Consider the following 11,310-nt stretch of genomic DNA (forward strand, 5'->3'; position numbering starts at 1 on the left):
GCGCAAATTGGACCAATTTCGGCCCATATTCGGCGTGCTTCGACACAAATTCAACATAAGCTAATTTTTATCACAAAGTTCATCACAGAAATCAATACAAAGCAAATAGTTCAACAAATAAAAACTCATATTTCATCACACGTCGAGCTAGGCGTTGCCCTTGAGCCTCCATAGGTGCTCCGCCAGATCGTGTTGCAGTTGTTGATGCACCTGTGGGTCTCGGATCTCCTAACGCATATTAAGGAAGGCAGTCCAGGTTGCCGGTAGATGGTGATCAACTTGGGCAAGAGGACCCTGCCTATAATATGGTTCAGTATCAAACACTGGCTCTTCCTACTCGCACTCAATGATCATGTTGTGCAAGATGACACAGCAAGTCATGACTTCCCACATTTGATCTTTCGACCAGGTCTGAGCGGGGTACCGGACAACAGCAAATCGAGATTGGAGCACACCAAATGCCCGCTCGCCATCCTTTCTGCAAGCCTCCTGACACTTGGCAAAGTAGGAGTTCTTGCCTCCTGGCACAGGGTTTGAGATAGTCTTCACAAATGTGGACCATCTCGGATAGATGTCATCTGCTAGGTAGTACCCTTATTGTAGTGGCGCCCATTGACGAAGTTCATCGGAGTAGCATTGACCTTCAACAAGCTTGCCAAAGACATTCGAGCATTGCAGTACATTGATGTCATTGTGAGTTCCTGGCATACCAAAGGAGTGCCAAATCCAAAGGTCCTGTGTGGCCACTGCCTCAAGTACCACACTGCAAGATCCTTTGGCGCCTTTGTACATCCCCTGCCAAGCCAATGGACAGTTTTTTCATGCCCAATGCATGCAGTCGATGTTTCCAAGCATCCCAGGAAATCCTCTTGCTGCATTCTGTGCTAGGATCCGAGCAGTGTCTTCAGCATTGGGTGATCGCAAGTATTGAGGTCTAAACACTGCCACCACTGCCCTGCAGAACTTGTACATACACTCAATGGTCGTGGACTCGGCCATGCGTCATAGTCTTCCAGTGAATCATCGGGAGCTCCGTATGCAAGCATCCTCATAGCTGTCGTGCACTTCTAGAGTGAGGTGAATCCAAGTGTGCCGGTGCAATCCTCCTTGCACTTGAAGTAGCTGTCGAACTCACGGATGGAATTCACAATCCTGAAGAAGAGCTTTCGGCTCATCCCATAACGGCGCCGAAATACTTTCTCGCCGTGAAGTGGGGCGTCTGCGAAGTAGTCGGCGTAGAGCAAGCAATAGCCTTCCAGTTGATGCCTCTGCTTTGCCTTCAGCAGGACTGGCGCCGAGCCACCTCGCCGCGGCTTTGCATTGCTCGCGAACAGGTCGGCCAGAGCGGCGAGGACCATGAGGTGCTCTTCGTCCTGGGCGTCGTCATCGGCTTCCTCCAGCAGCATCGCGAATGCCTCCTCGTCGTGCGAGTCCATCGCCAAGCGGACAAATCGCCAAACACCTGGCGGGCATGGTAGGCGCGCAGCCGCCGGTATCCCCGCCTGCGTGGCCGGAGCGCCGCAAAGCTCGCCCAAGAGCGGGGTGGAGGCTGTCGGGGCGAACCCTCTTTTTTTCCGGCGGGGGAATGGTCTTTCTAGCCGCGGTGCGTAGGTAGGCGGCATTGGGATCGGCACGGCGGCAGAAGGGCGTGCGCGCGCGGGGGACGAATCTGGACGTGAAAGATGCTTTTTCGCCTGACAGTGGTGGCGCAGGCCTGGTTTTTCCTTTCGCCGGAGCCCCCAAGCGCCCCCCAGTGCGCTGGGTTCGGCCTGGGATCGCCGGGCCAAAAAATGGGCAGAACCGGCGGAATTCGACGTCCTGGGGGCGCGACTGGGGGGTCAAAAAAATGGCCGAACCGGCGGAATTCGGCGTCCCGGGGGCGCGACTGGGGTTTTTTTTGGCGCCGGCGCGAAAAGCTCGGCCGAGGGGGGGGGGCTGTTGGGGCCACGAGTGGAGATGCTCTCATGCCACACACTCACTCACGGCTATACATTCATCTCTGGCTCTCACGCCACACACTCACTCATATGCATTAGGCCTGAAGCCCATAGCTCTCCACTACCTCCTGTAATACAGCTCTAGGAGTAACTCTGCGCATATACACCAGACATGCAGGACTAGGGGTGTTGCCTCCCACGGAGGGCCCTGAACCTGGGTAAACCACCGCGTGTTGTTGCCCAATCCCGTGCCGGATCTCACTGTAGCTCCCATGCATCTGCCATGACGCGGCACCACCCGCGGGAACACCACGACAGTTTGCACCCACTGTGGGGCAAGCTGCTGCTGGAACCGCGGTCCCGACAGGACCTTCTTCGTCACCACTACCATGACGCCGCCGCCGTCCTGTGGCGGCACGCTCGCGTGCCTCCGCGCGCTGCTCCGTCCACGGCCACTCGTTCGTTCCCCACCGCCGCCTCACTCCGGCCAGGCGTGCCGCCCCGCCAGCTGCTCTGCCCGCGGTCGCGCGTCCGCTCCCCACCCATGTCGTCGACGCCATCCTCCTCGCGCTCGATCCCTTCGCCCTCTCCTCTGCTGCTCCTTACTTGCGAGCACCACCGTCCCCATGGCGTCTCTCGAGTCGTCCCCGCGTTCACCGCCTCCTGCAGCCACTGGTCCTTCATCACCACGGCTCCAACGACTGGCCGGCAAGCCCTCCGCAGGTCCTTCTCTGCACCTTCCCTCTTGTGCCCCGTACAAGCCCCAGATAATCTCCATACCATGGTCATACACTTCCCAGATGATGGCCATACATTAGTCAGATAATACGCAGACAATGGTGTTTTTTGCACCATGCTTCGTGCGTCCCCGACCTTCCCCGCGTCCGCTCCAACGCCTTGTTGCCTCCTCCTGCGACAGCGCTGCACCGCCGCGCCTTGCTCTGTGTTGGCTCCGCCTGCAGTACCTCGCCGCGCAGACGCCTCCGCCTGCACGCCCTGCGGCCGGTTGCACCGCGTCGGTCGGAGACCGGCTTCACCCCGAGCGCGACCGCGCAGGACACCTCCGCTGCTCCCCCCGCCACAGCAGCCGGCTCTGCCACCACGCCCCAGCCTCACTTGCGCGTCGCCAGCCTCGCCCTCGCGCGCCTCGCCAGCTCTGGCCTCCTCCGAGCCCGGTCGTGTCATCCCCGTTTAGCGCCCGGCCTCGCCAGCACCCCGCCTCCAGCAGCCTCCGGCGGCCTCCGCGCCACCCGCCTCCTAGCCGCCTCTGGCGCCTGGCCTGCATCGGGCCAGCTCTACCCGCGCCCTCCGGCTCACCGCGTGGCCGACCATTGCCGCGTCCTTCGTCGGCTCCAGCTCGCGCCTCCGCGTGGCCCCTCCTCTCCCCCTGCTCTGGCCGTCGTCGCCATCAAGCCCACCAGCGCTCGGCCACCTGCATCTCCACCTGCGCGCCACTCCGACTGCTTCGCCTTCGTCCCTGACCACCGCGCACTACTCCAGCCTCCTTCGCCTCGCTCCCATTTGCGGAGTGTGCCACGACCGGCTGCTCCGCACCCGCCCCAGCCACTGCATCGCATTGCACTTGTGCCTCTGCTCCTCCACGCCGACTGCTCCGCCCCGACGCCCGCTTAGCGGCGGCTACTTCGCCCTCCACCCGCTCCACGTCAGCTGCTCTGCAGCATCCCTGCTGGCTCGCCGCCCCACGCCAGATCCTCCGCCTTCCATCCGCCCGCTCCGCGCCCGCTGCTCTGCAGCATCCCTGCCGGCCGCCGCCCGAGCCGGATCCTCCACCTTCCGTTCACTCGCTCCGCGTCTACTGCTTTGCGCCGGCTGCTCCACAACGTCCCCGCACGCGCACCGCGCCCGCGCGTCGCCCTGCCTCGCCCCGGTTCACTCTTGCGCGACCCCGCACTGCCTTGCTCCACTGCACCCATGTGCGCAGCCGCGGCCTCTGCCTTGCCGGTTGCTCGAGGAAAGAAAAGTGGTCAAGTGCCCGCACAAAAAAAAGCAAGCCGACTGGGAAAAGGAAATGAGGTTGGCTGAAGATAAAAAGAAAAAAGAAGAGAAGAGGGTGGCCTAATGACGACAAAGAAACATCTATTTCGCTTTGGGTCCTTCGCGATAAAGGACAGGTGGGAGATTCGTTTCTGGGAAGACATCTAGCTAGGCAATGTCAGTCTCAGAGAACAATATCCAGCCTTGTATAACATTGGTCGCGATTAGAATAATACTATTGCGCACGTGCTCAGTTCTTCCCCGCTGAATATTTCGTTCAGGCGGGATTTGATTGGCCCCCGACTTGTGGCATGGCATAATCTTTTATCCCGGATGGATTAGATTAACCTGAGATAAGGTCGGGATGTGTTTTGCTAGAACCTTACGACATCAGGGTCTTTCACAGTAGACTCTATGTACAGTGCACTCTGAGGTACCAGTGAGTAATAACAAGAAAATTTGGAAGTCTAAGATTCCACTAAAAGTGAAATCTTCATGTGGTATCTTTGTAGGAGAGTTGTGTTAACTAAAGACAACCTTGCATGATGCAACTGGCCAGGGAGTAAGAAGTGTTGTTTTTGTATTCGTGACGAGACAATCAAACACCTCTTTTTTCAATGCAAGTTTGCATGTTCTACGTGGTCGGTCATCCAAATAGCATCAGATTTGTATCCGCCCACAAGTGTTGCCAATATTTGTGGTCTTGGTTGGACGGTATTACAAATAGGTTAAAAACGCTAATAAGGATGGGAGCGTATGCCTTAATTTGGTCGCTTTGACTATGTATAAATGATTTGGTTTTTGATGACAAAAAGGCTTCTCCTCTGCAGGTTGTTTTCCGGTGTACGCACTCGCTAAATACGTGGTCTATGCTACAACGGACGGAGTACCAACCGTTGTTCATGGCGGTGTGTATGCGATTGGAGCAGGTGGCTACGGAGGTTTTTTCCCGACATGGGTGGCAGCATAACCTACGGATCGATTCACCACCTCCTTTGACATAGGCAGAGTGTCGGTCTATAGGACTCTACTGTTGCTGATTTGTCAGTTTTATTTAATGAATTATTGTCAGACTTCTGGATTTGGCTGTGTGCATCCTAGTTATGCATAGGCCGGGTGTTACTCATAATGTTTTGTATCGCTTGATGCTACATTCTGAGATAATAAAGTCGCCCTTCATTGAAAAAATCTGATCCAGTTTGTGCCATTACAGCCGTATCATCTAGCAGTTGGGAGTAGTTAGGTGTATTCGGCCAATAGGAGTAACCGAGAAAATCAGAATTTTGATGAGAAATATGCAGCAGCACACTCACCAATCCTAGATTCCTGGATCTTGCAATCCTCTCACTCTTAACTCCAATACACTCTGGCCGTACCACCCTTGCTAAACCAATTCCAAAATGAATCTTTGTAAAACTACAGCAGCGGCTCGGAAATTCCAGCTAAGATCCTCATGGATACTCACGATTCACAAATCGATCTACAAGTTTCAAAAAAAGAAAAGCAAATTCGTCGACAGATATAGAGGATTTAATCTACAAAAACTAATCCGGGATATTTTTCCTCCCCCAAACGCTAGAATAGGCCGCTCAATTTGCAGGAGTTCAGGGCGAAACACCTGGGTGCGAATCTCACGACGGTAAGAGCAGAAACAGGAACAGAAATCAAGATCATGGGGGAGGACCTGGAAGACGACGCGGGCGGATCCGAGGTTGGGATCCGAGGCGTAATAAGTGGAAGCGCCGGCGGTCGAAGCGGCCGTGAGGAGGAAAAGGAGAGCGGCGGCGATATGCCGGAACAAACCCGCCATTTTTCTTTTCTCCTCCATTTTTTTTTTGTGTGTGTGCGCTGGTTTAGCTGTCATAAAGCGCCTTCTGAGCTACCGGTAAGAGCATCTTCAGCCGTTCGGGCCCCGGGACGGCGAAAAGAGGTCGACTGGGCCAACCGACGTTAGTTTGGTGTCTGTGGGAGGCTCGGTCCCCTGTCATTGCCCGCAAGGTCGCCCTGAGTTCGGCGAAAATTACGTAGGTCTGGTTCAAACTCAACGAAATTTAATTGAAATTTGTACAAAAAAGTAAAAACATACAAAGTACGCCAAACTAAGGCTAAACTACGCCGCTAGCCACTACCCCGCGTCCATCGCCCGCCATCTACATGTCGAGAAGGTTGTAGAAGCGGGTGTAGTCGTCGCCGACGCCACCGTCACCGTCGTCGCGCGCCCCGCTGGAGCCACCGTCCCTGCTGCAACCCTGCCCGGGGTCGCCGACGCGCGGCCGGGAGCTGGACGGCCCGGCCTCTTCCTCCTCATCGCTGTCGAGGACGATACGCCGCCCTCCTCGCGGCCGCGTCGCCGGGCCTGGAGCTCCTCGTACGCCTGGCGCTGGCGGCGCACCTGCTCACGGACGTAGTCCTCCTTCGCCCATTTCAGGGCAGACTCATCGTCGGGAGCCACCATGTCGGCGTGCTCCGGCTTCACGGGGAGCAGACCCGGCTCGGGCGAAGGGAGCGCGGGGAGGGGCGGGCACGCTCGTTGATGACGAGGGCGCCACTGCGGGTGCGACACCGTTGCGGCGTCTCCTCCGGCTCTGGCTTGACGGGGCGGAGTGCCGGCGAGCCCGAGGAGAGCGGGCCGGAGCCCGACGACGAGGACGTCGGCTCCACTCGCCGCGGCGTCCAGGAACTGCCGCGATGGCGAGAGAAGGACGGCCACGTCGGGTACTCGAGGCGCGGCACGTTGCCGGTCTCGATGTGGTCGAGGACGGCCTCGAGGGTGCGGCCGGGGACGCCCCACCACTCGCGCCGTCCTTCGGCGTTGAGGCGGCCGCAGGGAATGACGCCGTTGACGGAGGCTATCTGCTCCTCGCGGCGGCGCTGGAAGTACATCGTCCACAGCGTTTCGCTGCTCCTCCATCAGGGAGGAGCGGATGCGGGCGATCTCCACCCGTCGTGCCGCCCCTTCGGGCACCGGCGGCACCAGGACGCCGGCGGCGCTCAGCCTCCATACCCCCGGCATGCGCATGTCAGGGGGCGCCGGGGATTCGGCCCCGTAGAGGAGGCGCGCCTCCGGCTCCTGGAGGTGTCGGCGGCCGAAGCCGTTCGCCGCTGCGCCATCGCCTGGGTACCTCTTGGCCATATTCGCTTGTCAGCGGGAAGGGGGAGATGGCTTTTGCGAGAGAGGGAGGGTGTGGCGTTCACCGGCGGGGAGTGGGCGCCTTTTATAGACCAAGCGGGGCGGCCGGGAGGCGGCATGCTGGGCGACGCGTGGCGGTAGCAAGCGGGACGCGCGTCGGCGGTGCTTTCACTACGCCGCTCGTGAGGCATCAATGGAGGCTGACTGGCGCGGCAACGCGGCGGCCTTGGCTAGCCTTGGCATTGATTCCCGCGGGAACCGAGGCGATGAGGGCAACGAAGCGGCGTCTCACTGACTAGGCGCCCCCCCCCCCGTTCGCGCTAAAACCACTCGCCTCGGCGCCTCTGGGCGCCCCCAATGCGCCGGGTTCGGCCTGTGTCTACCGGCCCTAACTTCGGCCCAAACCGGTGAAAAATGGGCTCTTGGGGGCACGACTGGGCTGTTTTTTCGGTGCCGGCGCAAAAAAATCACCTTGGGGCGCCGTGTTGGGGGCGCGGCTAGAGATGCTCTAATTGCTTTGATCATTCTTTCTGGGAAAGGATCCCAGCCGGTCGACCGATCTCGTCCTCGGTCGGTCACAAACACGCGTTCCACGTGTCCACCTCGCTGCAGGCCTTGTGTCACATTTTTTTTCTCTTTTCTCGGCGGAGAAACATCATCCATTCACCATCTTGCTTTCCTCCTCGTCTTCACTGTAGATTACTATGGATGTCCTGTGTTAGAATAATGGGTTTGACCCATTAACAAATTCTGAAATCTCAAATGAGCCCATGAGAAAAAATGAAAGTGGTGGTGTGGTGCAAAAGATTAGTCCAACATTGCTAGTTGAGCAAGTGTAGGACCTCTTTAGATAGTGGGTTCGAGAGGAAGAGAAGACACTTATGTGTGCTCGCCTTGCTTGGTTGGGCTCAGGGTTGGGCGGGGCGGGGCAGGGTGTACGTGCGACATGTACGTGAATGGTCCGTTGAAATCTGGTTTGTTGCCTTGTAGGGGGCACTGCTTCCTTTTGTCGTTTTATTTTTTTGGTGTCTTGACCTTGCTCGGTAAGTTTGGCCTAGAAACCAAGTCGGTTTGAGATCATGATCACGACACGATACGTCTCTGGTTCTCCTATATATATTACTTAGCGGCCTCAGCCAAAGACGCACCGAAAACACCTAGGGTTTTGCCTCATCTCTCAACTTGAGCGCCACCGTAGTCTACTCTATCCCTAACGTCGGCGTGCATCAGCATGCGGGAGAGCAAGTCTCTGGAACAGTTCGTCCTTGCGATCCTGCATAGGGAGAGGACAAATTAGGTTTTTCAGAAGTGTTCACTGCTCAAATTCGTCATCACGGGTCGTCTTCCGTCCAAGTCAGGGGGGCTACTCATCGTCATCTCCATCAACGTCAATAACAGATTATCGTCAACATCATCATCAACACCGTTGTTCCTGCCGCAACTAGCGAGCAGTACGTCCTTCATGATATGTTCATGTCTCTCTCTGCAGTTGCTACTTCGTGTGTTATGTTGGTGTGCATGTTTTGTTGTTCATCTAGTTTGCTAGATTGTTACATGCCAGTATCTGTTGTAGTCATGAATTATTTACTGGAATTAACCATTAACTTGCCTAATATTCCAACAATCCAAAAACCGTATTTAGGCAATTTCCTAAGTTAACTATGGCTGGATTCGCTGATGCACCGAGGCTGGATAAGTTTATCAATGTGCACTTTAAGAGGTGGCAGGTGAATACCATGCTCTGGCTTACTGCTCTGAAAGTTTTCCACGTTAGTGCTGGTACTCCATAGGGAATTTCTGAGGAAGATTAGAGAAACTTCCACGAAGCTAATACTATGTTTGTGGGATGCATTCTGAGTGTTCTTGATGATCGTCTATGTGATGTGTACATGCACATAGAAGATGTAAAGACGCTGAGGAATGCACTGAATGCTAAATTCAGTGCAAAAGTTGCAGGCAGTGAACTGTACATCATGGAGAGTTTCCACGACTACAAGATGGTGAATAGTCGTTCTGTGGTTGAACGGCCTCATGAGATAAAGTGCATTGTGAAGAAACCGAAACTCCTTAAGTGTGTTCTACCCGAAAAATTTGTGGTTGGGTGCATGATTGCAAAGTTGCCTCCTTTATGGAGGAATTTCGCCACAACTCAAACATAAGAGATAGGAGACACCGGCTGAAAATCTGATTGCATCTCTTGATGTTGAAAAGAAAGCTCGGGCTAAAGATATCATGGAGAAAGGAGGTGGTTCAACCTACCGTCAATATGGTGCAGAGGTACCCACAGAACAAGAACAAAGGGAAGAACAAGCCTGTTTTCAACAAGCCTACCAAGACTACTACCTTCAAGAAGAAGAAGTTTAACAAGGTTGCGCTAGAGTGCTATGCATGTGAGAAGCCTGGACACTTTTCGAAGGAATGCCCAGAATGTGTAGACCGCAGAAGAAAAACGAGCTCCAAGGCTGTCAACATGGTGACCGCTAGCAATACTGATGGGTATGGTAATTTACCTATTGTTCTTTCAGTATTTCATTCATCTTCGTGGTGGATTGATTCGGGTGCTAACGTTCACGTGTATGTGCTAACGTCGCTTTGTTCATTTTTTATTAGGTCATAAGGGATTCTTCCGTCCTAATGGGGAATGGGTCACATGCTTCTGTTCGTGGCATTGGCACGGTGGATCTGAAGTTTACTTCGGGGAAGATCATGCAGCTAAGGAATGTGCAACATGTCCATACTATGAATAAGAATCTAGTTAGCATCTCCCTTCTATGTCGAGATGGGTCTAAGGTAGTTTTAGAGTCGAATAAAGTAATCATGTGGAGATTTAGAAAATTTATAGGCAAAGGCTATGAGTGCGAAGGCTTGTTCCTCTTTTGCCTTTTAGATTTTCACAATAAGTCAGTAAACCAAATTTGTGCTAGTGTTAATGATGATGCAAATGTGGAACTCTCGTTTATGTCATATTAGTTTTGGTGTGATGTCTCGATTATCCAGTATGAGTTTAGTTTCAAATTTCACTATTGCCAAAGGTTCTAAGTTCCATAGTTGTGTGCAATCGAAACAACCTCGAAAGCCTCACACTGTTGCTGAGGAGAGAAACTTGGCACCTCTAGAACTCATACATTATGATATTTGTGAGATGAATGGTGTGTTTACAAAAGGTGGAAAGAGATATTTCATGACATTGATTGATGATGTGGCTAGATTTTGCAATGTTTATTTATTGCAAACTAAAGACGAAGCTTTAGACTACTTTAAAATCTATAAAGCTGAAGTTGAAAATCAACTAGAGAGAAAGTGATGAGGACATCAATACCATTGTTACACCCACAACCCATGTTGCTATACATACTAGACCAATTACTAGAGCTCGCGCACGCCAACTAAATTACCAGGTAATTTCGTTTCTTGGTAATGATTCTAATGTTCATGAGAATATGATGCTGCCTAAATTGGATACATTTGTTTTGCTTACAAATGAAGGGCCTAGCTTGGAGAAGGATGAACATTGGAGCAAGAACAAGCATGGAGATGATGGCATGCGCAAGGGGAACAAGAACAGAGTTACAAGTGATGATTTCAGGCCTTTGAAGCCACCATAATGAGTGCATGAAGCCTTGGACGAAATATACAAGATGCCACTTCATAAATTTTGTCCAGAGGCTATTCTAGGTGTTGCGTCACCTTTTTATTGGGCCAGGCCCATGTAATTTCGAAATACATAAGTATAGGCTATTTTTAGAGTCCGTATGTGTGGGGAAACAAGAGATAGGGTTGGTTTCGGACCCCTCCACCAAGGGCCATGAAATTCCCCCATCTGCCTCCATATATACAGCCCTTAGGGCACCGTTTAGACTTTGGGTTTTTGATGTAGGGTGGAACCCTATGTGGACGATCTTTCACGTTTGGAGTGGATCCTACGGGGAATCACGAAGAACGCACGGAAGAACACGAGGAAAACACGGGGAGGAACGAGAGAAACACTCAACCGACAAGAGATCAATCACACAAGTGCTAGATCACCGAACACAAAGAGATACATATGATCCACAATCAACAAAGGTAAGGATACAAAGGTAACCGATCTTCTCCGTGAGGAGGTCTTGAATCCACAAGGGGATCTTCCCACGAGGGGGTCTTGAATCCGATAGGATCTTCTCCGAGGAGGCCGCGGTCTCTCACGAGGAGGAGATCCGATGGATGAGCGAAGCTCTATCTCTAACTTGAGCTAAATCAACGCTAACC

The 11,310-nt window shown here is 53.6% G+C and overlaps 1 protein-coding gene across 1 annotated transcript in view; it reads right to left on the reverse strand.

Moving 5' to 3' along the window:
* The window catches only part of LOC123172601 (peptidyl-prolyl cis-trans isomerase CYP23), an 11,457-nt gene extending 5,592 nt beyond the window's left edge, over window positions 1-5,865 (reverse strand). The window contains exon 1 of the mRNA XM_044589544.1: window positions 5,617-5,865. Within this exon, the coding sequence (XP_044445479.1) occupies window positions 5,617-5,796 (180 nt within the window). The 5' untranslated portion in view covers window positions 5,797-5,865. The remainder of the gene's footprint in view (window positions 1-5,616) is intronic.
* Window positions 5,866-11,310: the final 5,445 nt, after the last annotated feature.

The sequence above is a fragment of the Triticum aestivum genome, unplaced genomic scaffold (genome assembly GCF_018294505.1).
Source record: "Triticum aestivum cultivar Chinese Spring unplaced genomic scaffold, IWGSC CS RefSeq v2.1 scaffold47001, whole genome shotgun sequence".
NCBI lineage: Eukaryota > Viridiplantae > Streptophyta > Magnoliopsida > Poales > Poaceae > Triticum > Triticum aestivum.